The 24,960-nt window shown below is 38.3% G+C and overlaps 2 protein-coding genes across 5 annotated transcripts in view; one reads left to right on the top strand and one right to left on the bottom strand.

Moving 5' to 3' along the window:
- Positions 1–1,563: 1,563 nt before the first annotated feature.
- Positions 1,564–16,203, bottom strand: LOC134536729 (tRNA methyltransferase 10 homolog A). 2 transcript variants are annotated; one of them, XM_063376615.1, is made up of 7 exons: positions 16,143–16,203; positions 11,508–11,817; positions 9,711–9,876; positions 7,973–8,116; positions 7,726–7,872; positions 5,247–5,352; positions 1,564–1,962 (listed from the first exon to the last, which is right to left on the bottom strand). In XM_063376615.1, the coding sequence occupies exons 2-7, from the start codon at positions 11,786–11,788 to the stop codon at positions 1,718–1,720; spliced, it is 1,089 nt and encodes a 362-aa protein (XP_063232685.1). In that variant the 5' UTR covers positions 11,789–11,817; positions 16,143–16,203; the 3' UTR covers positions 1,564–1,717. The 2 variants fall into 2 exon arrangements, with proteins under 2 accessions (XP_063232685.1, XP_063232684.1); XM_063376614.1 differs by having other exon boundaries at positions 16,016–16,149.
- Positions 16,118–24,960, top strand: part of LOC134536728 (protein melted) — a 48,344-nt gene continuing 39,501 nt past the window's right edge. Inside the window, exons 1-4 of one of the 3 annotated variants that reach the window (XM_063376611.1) lie at positions 16,118–16,227; positions 16,634–16,758; positions 20,222–20,382; positions 21,444–21,588. In XM_063376611.1, the coding sequence (XP_063232681.1) occupies positions 16,711–16,758; positions 20,222–20,382; positions 21,444–21,588 (354 nt within the window). In that variant the 5' untranslated portion in view covers positions 16,118–16,227; positions 16,634–16,710. The other 2 variants (XM_063376613.1, XM_063376612.1) reach the window with 2 other exon arrangements.

The following is a 24,960-nucleotide window of genomic DNA, read 5'->3' on the forward strand; positions in this document are numbered from 1 at the left end:
TAATTATTAATTTTTAAAAATATGTATGAATTAAATTATTTGTAATGACCTAAGACACAGTTAAGTGAAAAATATAAATGATATTTACAATTTGATATGCATAGCTACGTACAATTTAACGAATAACTTACATTTAATCAACAAATTCTGGAAATATGTACATATATATGTACTAGTTACGTTTTAGTAAAGTAGTCTTACAAATTTTTGCTTTTTACTTTTGAAAACAATTTTGTTTCTGTTTTAATATTCCTTAAAGTTATAATATGAAGGTAATCAAAATCTTCCTGCTCAAAGAAAGTTATAAGTGTTCTCACAGGCAATTCTAGTCCATTTTTTTTTCTCCATTCGTTTCTACTTTTAATATGAAGTTTTTAGTTTTACTTATTTTTCGTCCCTTTCCTAATGAATCACACTTTACAAGCTTGGAACCCCCCTCCCCAAAAGTTTAATTTTTAATTGCGACCCCGGTCAACCAAATACCCGGTTAATTGGGGTCGCAGATAATAAAGGTTCTACTGTATTACCAAAAAAATATATATAGTTTTAACTTGTAACTGAAACTCAATTTTTAATATTTATTACAGTAAGAATTACCTTACGGGCTTCATATTTTGCCAAAAAAATAATTAAACGTGCTAAAAGTTCCTATTACGAACATGAGCTTGGCCACGTCACGTGCAGGTGCAGAGCTAGCTGGGCTGCATCACATGCCGCCGTAACATGAGATGTGCCGTGCACACCTGGGTCGCCGCTTTATCTCCCTCCAGCCCTCTGCTCACCCCAGCACGGCAGTGTTAGTTTGACATCCGAAACCTGCCAGCTGCGGAGTTACGCAAGCCGCCGACACGTGTTTTCGAGAGATTTCCGCCGTCGGGACGGCTCGAAATGACGCGACTGGCCTTGGATGCTCTCGTGAGTTCTGGAATTGCGCCGGTGCCTATATATATATGCCTGAGGACGTCAGGGCAGGGAGTCAGTGGAGTTCAGAGAGTTCAGGCGGGAGCCTTCCCGCGGCGGAGCTTCCGGGGCGATAGTGCCGTGGGTGCGGCAGAGTGGCGAAATCCTTGGACGAAGGTTCCAGGGCAGGGAGTGAGTTAGTGGAGTTGGGAGTTTTCCCGCGGCGAAGTTTTTGGGCAATAGTGCCGCGGGTGCGGCGGAGTCCTGAGTGAAGTTCCGAGCGAGGCGTCGAGTGGGATCTCGGTGAAGGGGAAGTGCGACGGCGGTGACGGAGTCCTGCGACGGAGGACCACAAGGGGTGCTACGGCAAGAGTTGTGCCAGAGGTGCGACCCAGTGAGGTGTGCAGTGTGTGAAAACGAGCGACTGGGGAATAGACATTTCTTTAAGTGTAGTTAATTATTTGCCATCTTAGAACATTAATTGTAAGTGACATAAGTAGTGGCCATCAATAAAACTGTGTGTGAAATTAAATCTTTAATTGGGCTATCCCTTCACGAACCCTGTAAATCGTAACAATATGAAGAAGAAAAATTATCTAAGCAGGAATTGCAAAATGAACCCATCATAAAGTTTTTTTTAACACATCAATAAAAAGGCACTGGTTCATAACAAAAATTTATTCCTCACTTAAGCACTAATCACAGCATCGCTTTCTGTACAAATTTTCAAGTTTTGCAAGGTACTTGCCGATACATTGCTGAAGCATCTGCACGAGCTGATGTTGCGCGTGTCGGTAGATGAGCGTGCTTCGTGGCTTCATGCGTCGGGCTGGGCCGTGACCCCCGGGGGCAGGCTGGCTGCCGGCACGGTGTCGGGCGGACCGCCGGCATCCACGGGGGCCCGGTCCGCGTCTCCCGGGCTGCCGTCTGCGACTCCGCAGGCCTCGCGTCCGGGGGCGGGCGCGGTGCTCTTCTCCGCCGCCCCCTTGCGAGCGGGCATCACGTGCAGCAGCGCCTCCTTCCACGACATGCCCTCGCTCACCAACAGCACGATCTCGAACACTGCACGAGGGAGGGGCAGCACAAACGTGAAACAGCAATCAATCTCAAATTTATGTTATCACTTAATGAGTAGGGACAAGACTGTATGGTGAATTGCAACAACACCGAAATAACACTGCAAAGCATGCCAATCGGCGGCGTAGCCAGTATTTGTGTATGGGGGGTGTTAAGAAGCATGCCCCCCCCTTCCCGTATTAAAGCGGGGGGTAAGGGGGTCCTCCCCCGGGAAAATTTGAATTTTAAGGTGTAAAATAGTGCTATTTCAGCAGTTTTTGGTACTTAAATTTTAATATTGAAACGGCAATTTTTTTTTTTAATTTTTAATATGAATTTTGTTTGAGTGATGAATAAGACATTTAATTAAAGATTTGGTGCTAAGGGGGGGGAGGGTGTTTGAACCCCTAAAACCCCCCTTCGCCTGGCTACGCCCCTGATGCCAATACAATATATAACACCGAGATGCAACCGTAAACATGAAATCAATCAGCAATTTGACAAAACTTTACTCAAATTACAAAAAGAATTGTTTTATCATGGTTAATTCATTGCATGTAACTTATGTACCATTAATTTTGTACCAGAATGTATGACCTAATTTGACTGAAAAGAAATTGATATTAAACTGTTTGATCTTGCATCTCTTACGCCAGTAACACACATTTGCATTAATGGGCTAATGGCGGCACATGTTTCAAACACAAAAATTTGCAGATTTATTTTTTGTTTGTCAGAGTAGTTCCATTCTAGACATTGTTATTACTTAATGATTTTACTGTATATGTGCATCAGGTGTCAATCAAAGTAAAGACTATTTTGGTGAATTAAGTATTAATAAATATTTCAGTTTCACATTCGCTGAATAATAACACTTTTTTTAAAATGTTTAAAGACAATATGTAAAAAATAAAAACAGCAACATTGAAATCTTCTGTTTTAAAAACAAAATTGTACTAAAAATAAAACTACAAAATCTTGTCTCTACTGAGGCCTATCCACAGATTGGCGAAAGTCAGAGTTTTTGTCTGGGTAAAATAGTGATGGATAAGTAAGTACCAACTAGCCTGTCACAGTTAGAAAACTTTACAGGATAGTGAAATGATTTTTTCCATCAACCACTATGATATGGGGCCAGCAAGAATGAACTTATGTTTAATTTATTCCAAATAAAGGACTTCTTGTGACAGCCACTGGTACATAACATTGTAACTACACAAGTCTTATCTGGCTCAACTAAAGCTCTGGAAATAAAGACAAATATATACAAAATTGGATTTAGGTCGATTGGCTCCAATATACAGAAATATAAATATGTATTCTAGAGCCAATAATAAGGGGAAGTAATTTTTTTTTATCAAATTCACAACCAAAAACAAGGTTATTTTATTTTATGTGTGCTTTTGTTCAGTAACTTAAAATATTAAAAAAAAAAATTAAATAATAATTTTACAGAAATTAATTTTGTATATGTCTTAATTTACTGTCCTTAATACTTGGTGCACAAAAATTCTAACTGTTAACGTTAAATATTAGTCATCATAAGACAGTATAGTGAACACTTCGACACTCGCATCTTTCTGGTTTAGCGATATTCACGATAGCCACAGGCGATGTTTATCATTTACAGCTCGGGCAATAATCTTTTTCCGTGAGTTGAAACAAAAAAAAAAGTTTGTCCCTTTTACCCGTGCACGGCACACACTGCACAGTTGGCTGCTGTCCGGTCCTACCCTGCATTACCCTCGTCTCTTCAGAACATTCCACGTCTTGCTTGCTTGCGCCTGCGATAACAAAGCTCTGTCACGGTGCTTAACATTCTTGACCTCTCTGGTAGGTATATATTTACGGCCCACTTCTACTTAACATTTTCCTTATGTAATCAGTGTCACAATGGACTTAGCGCTTGTTAAAGATACTATTGCATTGTGTTTATAGTCGTTTTAGCAACAGTAGTAGGTGGTCCAAAACGCTTTTCTTTTTGGAAGATTTCAGCTGTTAAAATGAATGCAGTCCAAAATGTTTATTGCCCCTCTTCTATTATGACCCTATTACCGGGAATCGTGAGGGGTCGAAACTATGGGGTTTTACTGTAGTTCTGCTTCTGAATTTCAATTTTAAACTATTTGTAGGAGAATGAAATAAGCTAAAATAAGTGTTTTCAGAATAATGTCAAGCATGTAACTCCCACTCAAACGACCTGCAATACACCTTTATCTTCATTTTTACACCACATACTGTTATGTTCACCATTACAACCTCATAGTTACCTCATACACAATGAGAAGACTATGCACCAGTCCACAGCTTTGCACTTAGAGGCAACACTGCGCTATAAACATTAACAAGAGTGGCACTTATAATCTTGCCTCACTAACACAAATACACCCCTGACTAGGCGGGTTCCTTAAGCTTATTAAATAGTTCTACAGGTGGTGCAGATAAGCAGCTAAGGAGATAATTAGATAAACCAGAATTGACTGTACGTCAAAAAAGTACACAATTATTTAAATACAGTCAGAAACAAAATCCACAATGACACAGATAGAAAATTTAGTGAATACCAGAAAAAAACCCTACATCATACTTTTCTAAAGAACTGAAAACTTATGATTCTGTTCTCCAAAATGCAGTACTCCTTAATAAGGAAACTAGATCCTGCGATCTTGGTTTTTTAAATATTAAGCCACAGACTGCCAAACAGCCGTTTTTTGTCTCGACATGCATAGGACATAGCTCTGAACACTTAAATTACTGCCAACATTCATGGATTGAAGTCATGATTATGACTACAACACTTGTAGTAGCTTCTGAGAAGTAATCAACTACTCTTACCCCAGCAGTTTCAGACAGTAGCCTGTTCATAAACGTACATCAGACTGTAGAATGACATAGGAGCATGATAAAAATTATTTATGCCCTGTCATGCCAAAAATTAATATAAATAACTCTAAATGTAATTGACAGCAAAAAAATTTAAAAAGTCCACAATAGCAGGGCTTAATCCCTGTATATGGAAAAAACTATATTCACTGGTCACATACATACTACCATGCTCAACATAAAATATTATCAGATAGAAACCTTTAGACAAGAAATGTTTGCTATAGATTATGGATACCACAATAATGACATAAAACTTTTCCATTGTTCTCCTACATGTCATTACAGATGTCATACATTCCTATGGCATCCTGAACCCAGTAGACTGTGAGTCAGACCAAAATATTTCCACCATTAAGACTGTTCCTCACGGTGAAAATATGTACTTGAGTCCTTCACCTACATACCATGTACAATTGACAGAACTTTTCTTGTCTTCATCTCAAGAAAGCTTGCGATAGGTAGTTGCGCGTGCTGTATGCCATTCTCTTCCGCAATCTCGAGAGTTAAGCCCTATCAAAAGAAATTACATTTGATGAAATACATTGCCTTTCCCACTTGGTGACAAGGTTAACATCCATGGTTGGAGTGACGTAACATGGTGATCTGAATAAGCTTCATACATGTGCTGAGCTCACAAAAAAAACTAACCTTTTATGTAGTATCTTTAACCAACACATTCAGCGGTTTCTATGTTTCAAATCAGCAATATGGTCTCACAATTTATTCATGCCTGATGTGGGATCAGAGCACTAGTGTAGTTTCTAACCAAATACATAATAAATTTAATGTTATGTGTAGGGCCACGATTATATGGTGAATCGCGAAATCGCGATATTTTCCGCGAATTTATATGGAAAATGCGAAAAAAGCGATTTTTAAGAAAAACCTCTAAATAACACAGAAATTACACAATACAAGTCTGTTATATTTTAATGTGAAAAGCTTGATAGTCAAGACTTGCCCGGGTCCTGGTTAAGCTGGAAGAATTTCCTGCCTTGCATTTCTACGTGCTTCCTCTAATAAGCTTTAGGGCGCCGTCTGGTCAGCGTGTGTGTTAGTAAAACGGGATAATAAGAGCGACGCTCAATGGTAGTTCTAGCACGGCTCTGAACTGGTGCGCAGTCATCTCGTTCCTGTCAGATAATTGTGAAATTTGAGCGGTGACCGTAACATTATATGGTGGAAAAATAAAGATAAATGTGTAATGCATTTCCCTCAGATACTTTCAAGAAATTTGTAACGGGTTTTTTACACCTAAAACTTCGAAGACATGCCTTTTAGCCATTTTATCTCCTCTAAATCCTCTTGATCCGATATCAAAAGAACCAGTTGGGCATTAACAAATTCTTAAATGCTTTTCGTAAACAGACTCCAGTCGGATATTTTGTGTAGTTTGGAAATCACGTAGGTTTTTCGTGGCTGTGCGCGGCACACGACTGTAGTTGCCATGCGTCATGCGCCGAGAATGTTGTCCGGCAGGAAGGGAGAGTATAGTTCATTTTCGGTAAAAATGAATACTTTTACGGCCCTGCTAATTTTTTCATTAAATAAATTTTGAAGTTTCAGTGATATTCCAGTAGAAATAATGTTGTGTAACTAACAAACAAATTGCATCAAAACAATTAACGGTAAATGGCTGTCGCAGGGCCCCTTAAAAATTTTTCATTTTACCAGAAATGGACTATACAAACCTGGCTTCCGTCGCACCTTTGAATATATATAGGTACTGTATAGAAGTCGCGAATGGATAGGATTTACTCTATGTTTTTCAGAAGCGTATGATGAGCAGCTTGGGAACTTCACCGCTGCAGTGTGCTGCCGTAACGCCCTGTATGGTCTTAGTTATTTACACGTTAGAGTGCAGCACTGTCGCCCGCTGTCATTCCCCCGCACCCCCACCTATCATTCACTGCAGCTCAATGTCGTTCAACAGGAGGGGGAAGGGGTGTTTGAAGAGTTTGACACTTGTCCGCTAGGGACCACCACAAGTCGATGCCCTAGAGATGGTGGCGATTGCGGCGGTGAATTAACCAACTACCTCAAAACCGTATTAGAAATTTTAACCTGGGCTGGCGACTTCTATACAGTATATATATTCAAAGGTCGCACGCAGTTTGGAGAAGGGGAGGAAGGATGTTGACAGTTTCACATGCCAAAGGATGTTGATGGAGGAGGGGGAGAGAGACACGATGGTTTGTATGCCTGGGAGGGATGAACCTTGAAATCTGGAAAAGGGAAGGAGAGGTAGGCCGTATGACGTCATGCATCCGCCGCCTGTGCTGCCGCCAGCCTATCTAGACGAGAATCCCGCGCTCCCACTTACGTTGCACAAGCTACTGCTAGCGTATTTTTAAGCAGAATGTCCTTTTTTTTTCTCTCTTATACGAACATTAGTATGATTATTATAAACCCACACACAATATATGCTGCGTGTTAAATAATGGCTTTTTAAAAACTTTTATTGTGAGTTTTACAATTTTTTCCCCATGTATTTTTGTTTTGGTGCCAAAATATCAGATTTTTTGACGGTTCCTGAGAATGTATGGTACTTTTTAAGAGAAAATGTTTAACCATAACATTAAAATGTTGATTACATGTGATTCTAAACAACACAATAGGCCCAACTGCTTTTTTTTATGTCACAATCGTGAAATATATTGTGTAAGTACCATGAATAACTTAAAAAAGCCATATTTTTTTAAAAGACGAATAAACGACGAAATGTGTGGTTTTAAATGACGAAATCAGGTTCAAAATAAAACCATATAATCTTGGCTCTAGTTATGTGGAAAGGACAGCATCATCTGTGATTTACTAAGTTACAAAAACACTATCACTTCATGCTGGCAAAACTGTACAGTTAAAAACAACAATGTGCTTCACCTTTTGTGAATTATGGTCCACGAGGCCTCCAATAACGTACACTTTGTCATCTTGCAACTCGTGTAAGACGTTCTCTGATTCGCTTGTCAAATACACAATGTCTTCACGGTCAAATAAGTCCAAATACGAGTCTGGTTGAAAATATACCTACAACAAAATACAATTGGATGACACACTTATGGAATAAGATCTGGACAGTAAAAATGCAGGCAGTATGTACGGATGTACGTATGTACAATTTACGAACATCCCAGTTGTTGTAACCAGAGTGTTTGGCCATTGCATCTTTCGTCTTGCCATCGAAGCTTGTGATGTGAAGTTGCAAGGGGTTCTTGGCCCGTCTGTTGGCACTGTAGCACCTCAGGATCTGTTTAATGCACTTTCCCAAGTCCTGAAACAAAATTTTGTACCACGATCAGTAAAAACAGTATATTACTTTATTAGTATGTATCATTAGAATTTGAAACTAAAGAAAACAGTAAAGTTATTATTAATTATATGCATGACATTTTGTTAACTGTGCACTCCACAAAAATAAAGTTTAAGGACATAAATAGGGCTATTCCGATACCTAAAACTGGTATCGGATATCAGCTGATATTTAGCTCTTGTTCCATACCAAGGTATCAACACAGGTATTGGAAAAATATACTCAGAACTTTGATTTTTTTAAATACTTGCTATGTTTATTTGTCATAGTTTTAATGATATTTTTATCTTCAATAAAATAATTTTATGTAACTACATTTTTAAAGTTAAATCATAGAAATTAATACCTTAAGCACTGTTAAAAATAAATAGAAATGAAGAAGTTTATCTAATAAATATATAATGCACAATTTTCAAATAACTTGTTTTGAATTTAGACTTAGAAATAAAATAATTTAATTAATTCTCAAACATATTTATAAAAAAACTATCTTTCAATTACCTATCTAGTCATATAGTGTGGCCACTAATTATTAATGTTGATCAGTATTGGAAAATGAGGTATCAGAACAGCCCTAGACATAAGTGTGATGCAAATTAAAGAAAATAAACAAGAATATGTATACACAATACGTCATGTACATAGATCAACATGGTAAAACTTTAAATATGTAATTTTCACACCTTTTCTTAAGTTCTCTAAACAATTTAGCAGCATCAGCATGAAAATAGTGTATTGCACTAAACTACCATGTATGTTTTAACATGTAACAAATCAGATTGGCTGGGGTAAAGATGACCAGACATAATTACAGTACAAGTTCCCTTACAATATAAGAATAATTTACCAATTTCTAGGTTTTTTCCTCCCGTGTGAGTTCAGGATTTTTGTTCAAAAGTTCATGAAAAAAAAAAGAGTGCTGGAACTTAACCAATTTTATTTTTCACTGAAACAGTTCCACAATACATGCTGTCATTGTTACACATGGTTCTTTAACTACAAAAATTCGCTCTTCACTCAAATCAAGAAATGATTGGCCAGTGGCATATAAACAGTAATGATGTTGCTGTAAAAGATAAGAGTACACAAAAATAGCATATTGTTATAATATGATAATATTGATAAAATTAATTTAGGTTGGTTACCAAACAGCCAAAATTTCACAAACATTTACACCCAGACATTTGGTTTTATCACAATCATACATTAATAAGATTTGATGGTGTTATAGTCATTAAAATTTTATCATAATTAAAATCTAAAACACATGTGATAATATGCACATATGAACTGCTTCAAAAATTCTTGGTGAGACACTGAAAATTTGTACATACACCAATACTACATATATTGTTGAAAATTAAACAAAAAAACTGCAACTAAAATATTAAATATTCTTCTGTAGCAAATCTTAGTATGTTATTGTCCGCTACAGTTTTATTTCTCAAATGAAAGAACCACGGTACAGGAAACAAGGGGAAATGTACTTGCGGAACAAGGTCCGAACAGGTGACGCCGCAGTGCAGCCCAACGCAGCGGCTACAACCGCACCAACCTTTTCGCTCATGAGGTGATCGAACGACATGTCTATCGCGATCCTGACCCTGCAGTCGCTGCCGGCCATCGTGCAGCGCTTCAGCTCCTTCCGCGACGGACCCAGCGCGACGTTGTTCAGCCGCGCCTCGCGCTTCCTCTGTCGCTGCCGCTCCTTCTCCCTCGCCCTGGAACACCATCCGTCACACACATCTCGAGTCCCTGCAGCACACACACACACACACACACACACACACACGCAAACACACACAATCACACACACCCACACACAAACACAAAGAAACACACACACACAAACACACACAAACACGTATGCAAGTGCTCACAATATCGCTGATCACCAGAGCCAAGATTCTACGGTATTATGAAAATAGTCAATTTCACCATTAACAATAGCGGATTTCATATTTATTGCCATTAAAAATTAAGAAACATGTAATAGTAAGTACATGTCGACTGCTTCAACCATTCGTGATAAGACACTTAAAATGTGTGAATTAAACAATACTGCTAATATATTTATGAGAGTCGGTTAAACCAAAATCTGCAACTAAAATATTAAATAATCAAGAAATCGATATAAAATGTCAAAAGTCCAAAATCTTTATACAAGTACATTTTCTTGTGATGTTTCTCTATACTAGACCTTTACCCATTACTGTATGGTATCAGCTATAAACTGCTTTAAATACTTTACTTTAAAGTTTTTAAAGGAAAACCTAAACTAAAGATTTGAAAAATGAATTTCATATTTTAATAGCTATAATGAGGAAATTGAGGTGAATTTTGCTGTATTTCAGTGTTATTGACTTCCATTATGATGTTTGGCAGTTTATTGACTTAATTTTGCTGTTACAGTATTTTGATTTTATCTCTATTTACCATACAATCTCGCCTCTAGTGATTACTCTTAAACAAATATTTCTGATGTAAGTTCACACATCCTATGGTAAACATAATTAATACAAGCATACAAATATAAAAGCAAACTTTTCAAAAAAATTTCAGTTTAAACAATAAGTGTCTTTAAAGATGAGCTAAACAATTCAAGTATTGTGATTCTTACGAAAATAAAAGTATAGAAAGCATTATTTTCTTAAGTGGCAAATAAGCTATCCACATGACGTATTTCAATGAGAGAATATGAACATAATCACCAACTTAAGTGCATAGGGAGCAATTATTAGGATCTTCATACGCATATTTGTTTGAAAAACCCTTCTTGACACCTCACTTTGAAACTTCTAAGAATAACTCTTTCACATGAAGTTGTGAAACACCTGTGAAAACACAAATATGTACATTGAAATTTTGCTGTCTCTCAGAAGTATACAAAAGAAGCTGACTTCTGCAAGTTAGGGATTAAATTTTCAATACAAAGAAGGTAAGTCAATCAACAATTAAGTATTGCTATAGAGCATCCTACTCTTAGATTGCAGTGTGTAAGTGCATGGGCGCTTAACACACGCCGACTGCCGTTAGCACTGTCCTCGTTTCTTTGTGCGCTTTTGCCATGTATTATTCAAATTTAATTTTTTTTTTTTTGGACGAAGCATTTTTGCATATTGTATAGCATCAAAATACACATCAGGTGGCATTTTAAGGGGCAAAAATTAAAAATAAATGTAACTGAGGACTGAAACTGCAACATAGGAAAAAGAGGTTCTTTCTTCATATATGAAGTGAAATGAGTGAAAGGATGGGTGTGGAGGTTAATCAGAGCTACAAAGACCTTGGAAACATAAGATCACCCAAAATACACAGCACTCTTAAAAGATTTGCTGCACGTGAAATGAACCTTCTAACAGCCAGGTTTGCTCTGTACAGTTCCTTCTTTTTCTCTTTCTTCATCTGACGTTTGGACAGCTTGGGTTCCTCGTCTGTCCCGGCGCCGTCACCCGACGCGTCGGAGGAGTCGACACCGTCGCTCCCGGCCGGGCGGTGGCTCGCGACGTCTGCGCCGGTCCCGCTGTCCTCCCCGTCCGTGTCCCCGGCCTTCAGCTTCTTCTCGGCCGCGTCACCCCCCTGCATGGCCTTCCTTTTGGCGGCCCCCGCGTCGTCGCGCTCGTGCTCCGTCATCGCGCTCCCATCAGCAGCAGTCCCAGTACCTGCGCAAACAAACACATCACTGTTCCAATGTGCCTGCATTCAACTTGACAGATATCTCTGAACAATCAAACCTCAACTATACAAACTTAATTTCTGTCACTTTGCAACAAAGAGGTTTGAACTCTCCAGGGGTGTAGCCAGGGGGGGAGGGGGGTTAGGGGTTAAACCCCCCTTCCCCCCCTTAGCACCAAATCTTTAATTAATTTCTTATTCATCACTCAAACAAATTTCATATTAAAATTAATAAAAATTTTACCATTACAATATTTAAATTTAAGTACCGAAAACTGCTAAAATAGCACTATTTTACACCTTAAAATCCAAATTTTACCCCCGGACCCCCCGCTTTAATACGGGGGGGGGGGGGGGGGGGGGGGTTATGCCTCTTAACACACGCCATACACAAATCCGGCTACGCCACTGGTACTATCCATACATTACATTACAAAATGTTATTATAACTTTCAAATAATTTTTTAATCAAATTCAAATATAGTTAAAATTCCTCATTTAATACATGCAACAACACACTCTAAAAATTATAAAATATGCTCCATGGAAACTTGCACACAATTTTGTACTAGCAACAAAATGTTCTATTTTTTTTTAACGTGCTTTCATCAACTTCACTTGTAAATAACTAACTACGTAATCAAATCTTGTAAGTAGATTTTAACCTACTTCTAATTGTATCAATTTGAAACTTTGCAAGTACATGTAATCCTGATGACAATACAATAATTTCATTACTTTGACCTGAAAAGTCATAGGGGATATGGGGAAAAAAAAAACACTACTTACTTTTGTGCTCTGAGCAATAACTATGCTTTTTGTATATCTGTGAGTCCAGGGCATGGTGGGAAATTTGCCACAAGTCAACTGCCCCCCCCCCCCCCCCCCCATGAGGTGGGAGGGGGGTCAAAACTACAAATTTCAAAAATTGATTCGGATTCAATTTGCAGTGTTTCCGAGCCATTCAGGGTCCTCAACCTCCCGTTCCACCTTTTCAGGTGAGAGGCCTTTTGCCCCCTATTTTTTGAACGTCTGGACATTAAAGTACGTTAATTTTGACGTGATTTTGGGGCCTTCTGGCACCATCAGACTTCTATGGTGGGTGGGGGTCAATTGCCCAAAAATTTGGGACTTATAAAATTGATTTTGAAGTGCATTTTGAGGAATTTATACAAATTTAATTCACTTGTAACTATGTAATTATATCTTAAAATTTGATTTTAACCTATGTCTAATTGTTGTACTTATAGATTTGAAACTTTGCCAGTATATGTAATCCAAATGACAATACAAAAATTTCATGACTATAACCTGAAGGAATAGGGGCAAAAAACCACTACTTTCAAGGTATGCATTTTGTGTATCTATGAGGCCGGGGCATGGTGGCAAATTTGCCTGGGGTAGGCTACAACCCCCTCCCAAAGTCAACCCCCAAAATTTCATAAATTTCTAAAATTGATTCCTTTTTTTGTTGTGTTTCAGATCCAAGATGGTTCAATTTCCCTCCTCATTTTGAGGGGGTCACTTGCCCTCAAATTGATTTGAAGTCCATTGATTCTGACCCCCTGGGTGATTCCTGGGGTTGAGGGAGGGGGGGAAAGGGGTGTTAATTGTCCCAGAAATTTACGAGAGACTGAAAATTGATTTTGAGGTGCAATTTGGAGAAATATTACGAAGTTGGACGTCAGTGAGTCAAAAACCCACCCCCCTCCCCCCTTGGAGAATGAGTCATGGCCCTTTTCAACAAAAAGTTAATTAATAAAAAAGTGTTTACTGGGTCACTCTTCCAGTCTAACATGGGTTTTGTTCAACGGATCATACAAAAAAAGATTTCAGCGAGTGTTATGTTGACCGTTGCTATACCAAGTGTTTTGTGTCACACGCTATGTTTAACATGGGGTATTGTGAGCATCAAAGAGAACTGTGCGCCAACTCTCAACGAAGCTCTCATCCTTTTGTTCATTCATATTTGCTGAAAAGAGGGGCAAAAAAACCACTACTTTAGGGCTATGGGCAATGAATATTCTTTTTGTGTAGTTATGAGGCCCCCTCGAGTGGAGGAGGATGGAAAGGGGGGGGGGGAGGGGGGGGGGGTTAGTGCCAAAAAATTTCGAAAATTGATTATCTTTTGATTTGTAGTGTATCCAAACCACGTCTTCTCCCCTTCAAGATGGATGTCATTTGCCCCCAATTTTTTTAAAGCCGGGAAAATTCAAGATGTTTATTTTGATGTGCTTCATAGGAAACCTTTCAAGTTATACAATATACACAGATCACAATTTTTGAAGTGAAAATTCTTTGGGTGCGATCGGAGAAAATTTCAAGGCCAAATTTTAATGCAACATTTTCGTAAAACATTGTTGTGAAATTTTTCTGACGTGAAAAGGATGGATGATAGATTACGGACGGTGCAGAGAATTTGTCGGGCCCCGATGCCTTGAGCAGGCTGCACATGGTAGAGTGAGGCTCAGGTTGAACCCTGCCATGCTGCAGGGATAGTAGGGACCCGCCTGCGCCTGACGACGCCCTGACTTTAGGGAGTATTTGGGCAGAGGGCAACACAGTGGGGTTTGAGCTTACTTTGGAGTAAAAATTTTTTAAATTCATGTTTATTTAGAAAATTGTCTTATTTCCCTCTCTGCCATTTTAACCCTTATAATATACTTATGAGCTGAGGTTTGAATTACCAAAGAAATTTCATTTCTGTTACATGAACTGAGTTACTCGTACTTTTTTTTTTTTTAACTGGGGATTTTGAAACGTTGTGCATTAAATAATAGGGAGGGGGCCTGAAATAATTATTTGCCTCCAAGCTCTGAGTTCACCTATCTAAGTTTTATGAAATCAAGTAATGGACTGAGGTGGTACAGTGGTGCTGGACTCTTGATACGAATGACGCAAGTTTGAATCTCAGGTCCAGCTATCCTGCTTTGCCGAAATTACACCAAGTAAATGCTAATATGAATCCTGGATTATAGCAGAACTCTTCTCGTCTCTGAATTATGTTACAGATTTATATCAGTAATAAATTTTGTCAGCAAGACATAAAACTCAATTAAAAAAATAAAGCAGAATTGCAGGCCAACAAAATTGTATGAATAGTTAAATAATGTTAGCATTTAGTTTTGTTTAGCAATCAATGCATTTTTGTTTACCTCATGGTTACGGGATATTACCATTTAACTAACGTAACTCTATTCTTGGGCTATTAAAGTAAAAATTGAAATTACATTGTGTCTCCTACCCTCCCAAGTGGACACAGTGAAAGTAAATGGCAGTTCAACCCCTTTATTTATTTTGTTTGTGAACGTATGTAAAATATATAACCAAGCAATCCTTATTTCCGGTCAGCTGCAATGGAAGAGGAAGTAATGAGGTGACAGTGGGAAACACGATTTATTGGGAAGAAAAAGGAAACAAAAGTTAACTGTAAAAAAACAAGGCACTAATGGGTCAAAATTTTACTGATGCTAAAATAATTAGAAACAGGGTAATTCTTTTAAAAGTTTTTGAAGTGAAACTTCTTTACTGAGATGGTAGTAATTTTTTCGAGCGTTACGAAAAATTTGATCGCATGAGGGGAATAATTAGGTACGTGGTGGGGGAACCGGTAGAGCAGGAGAGTGCATCAGCAGCGACACCACTCCAACGCATGCACTAGCGGTCAAATTGAATGGGAAGACGGCAAAGGAAGGGGGGGAGTTAGGTACGTAGAACCGCATGCTATATGCTAGTTGTAATAGCTGGAAGGATAGACGGCAGGGGAGAGGTAGAAATGACGCAGCAGTGATGCTATGAAATTCTCATAACGCTGTTTGTGTGTGTCTACTCCTCAGTTTTCATAACTGCTGATGATTGACGTTGCCATATTTCTTTTATTTAATTTAAAGAATTTACAACTTATATATTCGTGTGGAAAAAGAGTTACTTATTTGTGCAATTGAGTTTATAATTCACATTCATTTTTATGTGGATAGTTGGATCGAAAATGAAAATAATTTATCTTCACTTCTGTCGTGCGTGGTCATCACGCGGACAATTTTTTTTTATAACAGTGTGCTCACTAGAAAATATATGAGCATAACCTCTACAAGTATTTTAATTGTGAGCATAACCTCTACAAGTATTTTAATTGTCACAATACAAACACTACAGTATATATTGCAATATCACCAATGCACGTACAGTTCTGACGTTACGCGATACAAATCATTCATTCACTATACATAATTAATTTATTTTACATGTAAAAAAAAATCTGAACAACATGCAACACTCCAATGAATTCAAAACAAGCCAAAAAACCAGTGACCTATCACGTTTCTTCCGCAAAGTGCATAAAGATAAGATAACACAGCTCAGCGAAAGTCGTGGTTTCAAGAATCTGGGATTTACAAGTATGTATTTATTGTAAGATATAACAATTTTGGTTTGGCTAATATTTGCTTAATGATTTAAGATCATTTCATTATTGAAAACTAGTATTTAAGCCTAGAAAAATAAAGTACTTTAATGACGTGTTGGTAAACGTTACGTATGTTTTGAAGGATAATATCTTTGGAATGGTGAAAGCAGGCAGGTGTGTTAAGTATGCCGTAAAAGTTATTGTGGTGCCAAAGTTTAATGTCTGTTTGATTTACATATTGGTTCCTGTCATAATGATGTTTTTCGTCAACTTGACAGTAAATGTATTACTAATGCAAAGACTTAGGTGTTTGACACCTAACCTATAATTCTTTGTATGGATACATATTCCTTAATTTATATCAGTAGTGCTATGCCTCAGTAATTTTTATTTTACAGCTTCTGTGTGGAGCTTCGTGGCAGAGAAGACAGGAAAAAATGATCTCATCCAAGTATACCTAAAAAGCTTTTAAAAAATGCATGAGCTGTTTACTCAAGTTCTTAGCAAGAAAGACTTGTCAAAGGTAAGGCAATTTTTTGAATATGTTTTTTTTATTATGACACTGATAGTATTCTTAAAATATGTCATAACTAAAATATATAGTCTGCAATATTGATGCATATAATAAGTTACTATGTCTTAAATAATACTAGTTCTTGTATGCAATTATAAGTAATTAAGTTTTCATGCTTGAGTCTTTTTTTTTTGTGCAGCTCTTCTACTTTTTCTTCTATTCTTATCGTCAGAAACAGTTTTGGGAGTAGTCTGGATTCCGATACTAGAACTATATTGATAACGTCACCAATATGGCGGTGTTGACTTAATTACAACCCCTACATTCTTATAGGACAAACAGTATTAGAGTGGTTTTGGTTGGGTATCATTCTCATGCTTGATTTGAATAAAATACCTTTCTTTATTAAAATAACTTCAGGTATCATATTCTATAGTACAGCCCTACCGATACTATAGGGTGTCCATAAAGTCTTTCCCTCATTAAAAACATTAATAACATGAAAACTACAAATGCTAGCAAACTGCGGTTTGGACGAACCTTTTGTGTAACTCATAAAGTTTATTTGCCAGACTAGACTAGACAACTTCTACATGTGCACCGTTAGTGGCCCGCAGAACATGAAGGCAATATTCGATTTCTTGCCACGTTTTCTTCAAAATTTCATCTGAAACAGAAGCGACTGCCTCTGTTATCCGTTGAACCAGTGTTCTAACATCAGGCACATGTGTTGCATACACTTTATCTTTAACAAATCCCCAAAGAAAAAAGTCAAGGGGGGTAACATCGGGTGATCTCGGTGGCCAGGATGTTGGTCCATCGTGTCCAATCCAACATTAAGGAATCATTAAGGAATTCACGGACATTCAATCCCCAATGTGGTGGTGGTGCACCATCCTGATGGAACACAACCCAAGGCTGAAACTCTTGTAGCTGAGGTGCTGCATAGAGTTCCAACATGTCTAGGTAGATGTGCGCTGTTTTTGAGCTCTCTGCAAAAAAGAACGGCCCAATGACTTTGTTATGCAGAAGGGCGCACCAAACATTGACTTTTGGGCTATCCCTCTCATGTCCCTCAATTGAATGAGGATGTTCGGAACTCCATATACTCACGTTATGCCTATTCACTGTACCAGACGTATGAAATGTTGCTTCATCGGAGACACACACACGCTGTAGATATGCATTATCATCGTCAATACGATGCAACATTTCTGTCGCAAATTCAGCGCGATGTTTGTGGTCATTTGGTTGCAAGGCTTGAACAATTTGAACTTTGTACGCATACAAATGAAGTATTTTGTGCACTGTTGAACGTGGAATACTAGGTTGACAGGAAGCCTGACGTGTCGAATTGGGATGGGCTTCGTTGGAATGCTTCTTGAACAGCGTGGACAGTGTCATCTGTTACAGAAGGATGACCCACCTGTTCGCGAACGGTGGCCCAAACTACCAGTCTCTTTAAATGTCTCATACCAAGCTTTTATGCTCTTGTGATCAGGTGGTAGACGTCCATACTCCCTTCAGAAATTGCGCTGAACCGTAACAGGGGACCTGCTGTCGTGATACCACAGAACACATTGAGCCTTTTCTTGCATGGAAGTCATTGTGCCTTTCACTCTTCACACACCACCTACCTGAAACATACACATAAAAAAACTTAGCACGCTACGCTACACGTTCGTCCATACCACATTTTGCTAGAATTTGTAGTTTTCATGTTATATATAGTGGATATGGTCCCGCATTGGACGACCAAACTGTATGTCTGTGTGAACATATAGAGTTTTCCTACCTCTCTTTATTGTAACTTATTTAAAGTTCGAATAGACTTTTGTTTTTGGTTTCTGTAATAAATTTATCCTCCCTCGGCATCAGGCCGAGATGCTGCTGGTGTGGTTACCAAACTGTTATCCCAGCTAGCACGCCACTGAAGTGTTGAGAGAGAGTGTGAGATTAGATATGTGGCGTATCCCTGCTTAAAGTTACTGTCAGGTCTATATGGTCCAATTAATATTCAATGAGATAGAATTGATTCACAAATACTAGGTTTATTCAACGATTGGCAATGTCTGTATAGTTCTAGAGCGAATAATGCAGATATCCTTTCACTTAGGTATTTCATTTTGTTGTAAAACTGAATTGTAAATTTGAAATATGATAGGACCAGAGGATATACAATAAAATTGCCGGAACTAGCTGTGTGGAGTCGGGACCAATCTTCTTGTGTCTGGCGGACCTCCGGGTGGTACTCAGCTACACTGAAAATTATACAGTTTTGCTGAAAATGCAACTATGGCGATGACGATACCATCTAAGTCCTGAAAAGTTTATAATCAAATTGGATCTCACCAAACGTTAGAAATGTTCGTAGTGAAGAGTTGCAAACGTTGTCTTGAAGCACAATATGGCCGAAAGCAACCGACACGGAAGTGTTTCGCCAATGCGTCGTAACTCCCTATCTTCTGACGTACAAAGTCAGAAAATGCTAGCTGGAGACTTTCTGAAGATGGACTTATATTAAATCACGGTTGATGCGCATCTTCGGCCACTCGAGCGGGCAACCAAGGATCTGGCCAGCCTCAGCCCGGGCAACGTCTTCCCTCAGCCGTCCCGAAGGCTTCTCTCCCTATTCCTTCCTTCCAGAAGTATTCTGTTGATTGGGTTGCTCACAGCAGCCAAGGAGCTGTAAGGTTTTACCAGTCCTTCCTCAATGGTAAGGCAGTTGGGAGGTGAAAAGAATAATAATAAAGTATCAATGTGTGTGTAAAGCTATGGCAAAATGAATAACACAGCATACGTGAGCGATGCTTACATCTGAGAATCTGAGAGAGAGAGAGACAGCCAACTCACATGGTTCAGTGGAATTAGTTAGGACTGGTGCTGATCTGGAAAAAAAAAATGTGAGGAAAATCAATGTAAAACAACACAATTTAAATACATTTCATACTGAAGTTTATATGTGTTTCAAACAGGTTATCATGCTCACACATGATGGTGAATTCTACTTAGAAAAATAACTCATACTCTTGAGACATATTCCTAACAGATCAATTGAAGCAATAACGCTGCCTGTAAATTTCACACAGTGCATTTTTAGAATATGTGGTTGCAAGGGCGTCGCCAGCTGATGGCCTGGGGGGGGGGGGGGGGGGCAAGTTGTGGGAAAAGTACGTATTTTTTTTGCATTTGGCTACATTTTTTTGAATCTGTAGGGCTCTAGGGGGGGGGGGCAACTGCCCCCTACCCCCCTACCCCCCTACCCCCCCCCTCCTGGCGACACCCTAGTGTGGTTGTGTGTTCTAGCTCTCTGTGATAATTGTGCAAAGATTATTTATTCTTATAATTTTTTATTTGGCTCTCTTAATCTTAATTGGTCTCTATTATCCAGAGATTGGCAAGGGGCCAACATGATTCAAAAGTTTAGGCAGCTGGACCATGCATGCGAGCCGAGCGTGGGGTGTGTCCGCAGGCCGGTGACTTGTTCTCCGTGTCCGACCAAGCCATCATCAACGACCTGACGGAGGTAGTGAACACCATCGCCGAGATCACCAGCCTCCCGGACTACGTCAACAACGACAATGACCAGAGCGTGGTGGAGATATGTGTCACCCGCGTCACTTCCTGCATCAGGTACGCCTGCTGCCGTCATTCTCCTGTCGCATTGCCGCCGGCCTGGTGTCCTGTTATGTTGGAGATACTAAACTCTAGCTATCCAGTGGCGTAGCCAGGATTTGTGTATGGGGGGTGTTAAGAAGCATGGCCCCCCGTATTAAAGCGGGGGTCCGGGGGTCCTCCCCTGGGAAAATTTGGATTTTAAGGTGTAAAATAGTGCTATTTTAGCAGTTTTCGGTACTTAAATTTAAATATTGTAATGGTAAAAATTTTATTAATTTTAATATGAAATTTGTTTGAGTGATAAATTAGAAATTAATTAAAGATTGGGTCCTAATTTGGGGGAGGGGGGTTGAACCCCTAAACCTCGCCCCCCCTCCTGGCTATGCCCCTGTGGCTATCACACTTAACCTTGTTCTAGCGTGCGTCCTACACACGAGCAATGCTTGTATACGTGTGTATTGGTGGTGGGTCGAATCCAATTCGACCTGGGCTCACGTACAGTGTACAGAGCTTGAGAAGTAAACCACGCGATGTGTAGAACTGCTCAAGATATCCGAGTGGTGTCTGGATATTTACTCAAATTAAAGTAACAATGAAAAATAGTTTTTAACGAGTCGCCTATAAACAGTAATACATTACGTTACCTATGCCTTTTTTTTATGCTTGCACATGCACAGCATACTGCAGCCTATCAGTCCGCTCGCGACGAAGTTGGAGCAGTCGTTCGATGTAGTTGCTACATGTCTGATGACGACGACAGTGTTGTGGTGTCGTGCCGCTTGTGGTTCTGTGTGTATTGCATGGTGGTCTGTGGCATCGTGTTGTGTTGTGTTGTGTCTAATTCTGTGTGTGCCTGGCCTTACTTTTCGTGATATACCACTAAGATGTGAAAGTGAACACGTTCCTCCCGGTTTACGAGCAGGGATGTTTTTCTTCAGCAGTTGATTTCTAAAGGTTTGAAGTAAGCCCGAAAGGACTGTAGTTTACTGATCGAGGAAGAAGTGTAATGAAACTTGTGAAGGGCAGCTGTGAGAGTACGTGTGAGACGGAGCGAGCCGGCACGGTGTGCCCCGCAGGGAGACGGGGTCCATGGAGCAGCACGCGGAGGCGCTGGTCGCTCTGCTCGAGTCGTGCCTCAACCACAACCTCAAGCCCTCGCACAAGGACGAGGACCCTCCGCACGCCAAGATCTCGTCCGACATTGTATCCTGCATCTTCCAGGTACTTTCCCTCGTCTCGCGCCGGGTCTCGGCGCCTGGTGGCTGCAAGCGCGGCCCCGAATAGCCTCTGCCGAGCCTGAATAGCCTCTACCGAGCCCTATTTTTTTTTTATGTTGATATATTTATGGTTTCTTGAATACTTAAATTCATATGTAATATTTTTCTTTTATCAAAATTATGTATGAAACAAATAGGGGTGTGCGAATAGTGGATTTTGATGGTAGAATATTTTCGAATCGAATAGTAAAATTTTCGAATATAATGCGAATAGTTTCGAAGTCGAATAATTGTAATATTTATATTTTTTATATGTTACCACACTGAACAATGGCAGGTTTTCATATATTTAGTTTGGGAAGCCTACAACTCACTTAGTTTCGGTTCCCTGCAAGAATTTCCGAAGATTTCCGAAGTTTTGCGTTTTGGTATTAACACCACTTCAGCCGTTAAATCACAAGTTCAAGCATGTTGTGACTGACCTAACCTAACCTAACCCTTCGATTTTTTATTTCAATTTTTGAGAGAAATCTGAAGTTGCACGAACATGGTAGGGAACCGAAACTACGTGAGTTTTAGGCTACCGATTTAGTTTATACAAGATATTTTCTGTGAATGAAACCACAAAAAAAAAGTTCATTTAGTATTTATAAGAGTTATTGAGGGCATGAATTTTTATTTCATTAATAATAATATTTGGTAAATATGTAGTGTACGGATTAGCGCCAAAAAAATCGTACAAATCTGAAATAACTTTCATTATATGCTCTTTTACGTCCTCTTTTCATAACCGCCTGCGGAGATAAGAAATTCCAATTACTTTTGGAGATATTGAATTTTTAAATTTTAATTATTGTAAAATTTTTTTTATAAAAATCTGAAATAACTTTTATTATATGCTCTTTTATGTCCTCTTTTCATTACAGCTTGCGGAGATAAGAAATTCCAATTACTTTAGGAGATATCGAATTTTTAAATTTTAATCACTATACCTGCACATTCACACGGCTATCATCATTGTTTTTTGTTTACGAGTATCAATTGTTTTTTTTTTTTTTGGATAATGTTGTCACGTGATAGTTCGTGATAAGCCAATATTCAAATGAACCAATAGGCCGCCTTCAACTTGAGTTTTTAACGTTTCAAATTTTTATGCTTTAAAAAATTACGTTCGTTCCTACTGTTAATCCTTTGTTCCGGTTTGTTAGGTTAGGTCAGCTACATTATAAATACTTTAAAACTAAACAACCATTAAAATTAATTTTATTATTTTTAATATCCGTTCAGTTTCAAAGTATTTATAATGTAGCTGACCTGACCTAATCTACCTTTGTCCCGTTTTGTTAGTTCAGGTCAGTTGCATCATAAATACTTAAAACTATACAACAAGTAAAATAAATTGATATTATTTTTAATTTCCGTTTAATTTGAAGTATTTATAATGTAACTAACCTTACCTAACGGAAAATTTCTGTTATTTAGGCATTCACGTACACAGCAAAATATAAAATGGCGACGGTCGAATGATTACATAGGTCTTGTATTGCAAAAAAAAAAGGCGATATCTCCAAAAGTAATTGGAATTTCTTATCTCCGCAGGCGGTTATGAAAAGAGGACGTAAAAGAGCATATAATGAAAGTTATTTCAGATTTGTACGATTTTTTTTGGCGCTAATCCGTACACTACATATTTACCTAATATTTAATAATTGTTATCTATTTTATATTTGATGTAAATATTGGTCCGAATATAAGGTGACCATTTTTACATAAATGAGAAATGAGAAAATTGGAAGTCGCCTTATTTTCGCACCCAAGACGTCAGCACCGCAAACATTAGCTCCAAGCTAAAAGCTACAGTAGAAACATTTTTAAACAAAATGTTCACGATTTTTTATATTAACTAAAACTTTGTTACCTCACACGGGCAAAACGATAAATCCACCCAATATTGCAGTAATTCACAATTGTTTAAAGCTGAAAATTAAAATATTTGTTCTTGAGTAAAAATGTGAATGTTGATGCATCTCAAAATGTCAACTTTTTATTACACATATCATATTTGTACTTTGTGTACAATCGCGTGTTAACATTTACATTAATTTAATTTCAGATTTTTAACGTAAATATTTGTACTAAAATATCACAGCTATTTTCAGGACGATTGTTTACGTTTACAAACAGAAAATGTTAAGTTAAGAAGTAGAACATTTCAGATGTAATGTTTGGTAATTCATGGCTGCCAACTATCTTTCCACAATATTTCTTTGTAAAACGAACATGGCCGAACACGCACGAAGACGCCATATTTACAGGAATTTGGTACGTTTCTTCAAAAGCTATTTTAATAATTTCACAGTAATCCACTCTTTATTTATGTAAAAACATTCAAACAACATAATTATTTTAGATTATTCTTTAAAATTCATATGACAGAGACACTGTCAGAGAGTAATATGGACAAATATTCGTGGTCACGTCACCGAAGTTATTCATGGCCATATGCTTCACCATGGCAGCTAGCCACTTGTTTTGTTCCGGCAAGCTGCATTCTTTGTTTGCTTTGTTACGTTTAACACACTACTAAATAGTAATACGTAGCTGTGAAACGGAAAGTTAAATGCTGTATACATAAATGCAAAAAGGATTTATCAACACAAAATGTATGTCTAATGAATTTTCACATTAATTTCTACCAAAATTATTTTAACATTTGTTTGGCCTCCTGAAACGGCAGGTCGCCTTATATTCGGGCCAATACGGTATTCGCAATTTTAAATTTTGCTATTCGACTTACGAATGCGAATAGTTCGTCAGTTACTATTCGCAACTATTCGTGTTTACGAATATTCGCACACCCCTAGAAACAAATATATATTTGAGACCATAACATTGAAAATATTCCAAGGCCAATATCTGACTTTTTCAAAAATTTTTTTTTTTATCTGCATCGTTTCTTTGTACGATAGCCCCTCTAATATCTTCCTGAAGCTGCCCTTGAGTGAATGTTGCTGTTAGCCAATGGGTTTTCTTTGGGTATTCCCATTTCCCCCCCCCCCCCCCCCCCCTCACTCTTACACACACATTCATTGAATGAATACGCCATTCTCATCTCATATCTTCTCATCGTCTCTAAAGACCTTAATTTTTTTTTCCCCACTACCTTTGGCTGCCTGTGCTTCGATATCATTTCCCTCTTACTAGGTTTTATATAATTTTAGAATTAAAAAAAAAAAAAAAAAACATGAGATGGGCTCAAGGTGATGAAATCCATGATTTTGATTTCATATTGTGTAGGAATGTACCAAGATTCAAATACCAGTATTTACTGAATGCGGTTACCAATTTTTCTAGACTCATCAAATGCAACAGTTTT

This window comes from Bacillus rossius, chromosome 11 (genome assembly GCF_032445375.1).
Source record: "Bacillus rossius redtenbacheri isolate Brsri chromosome 11, Brsri_v3, whole genome shotgun sequence".
Taxonomy (NCBI): domain Eukaryota; kingdom Metazoa; phylum Arthropoda; class Insecta; order Phasmatodea; family Bacillidae; genus Bacillus; species Bacillus rossius.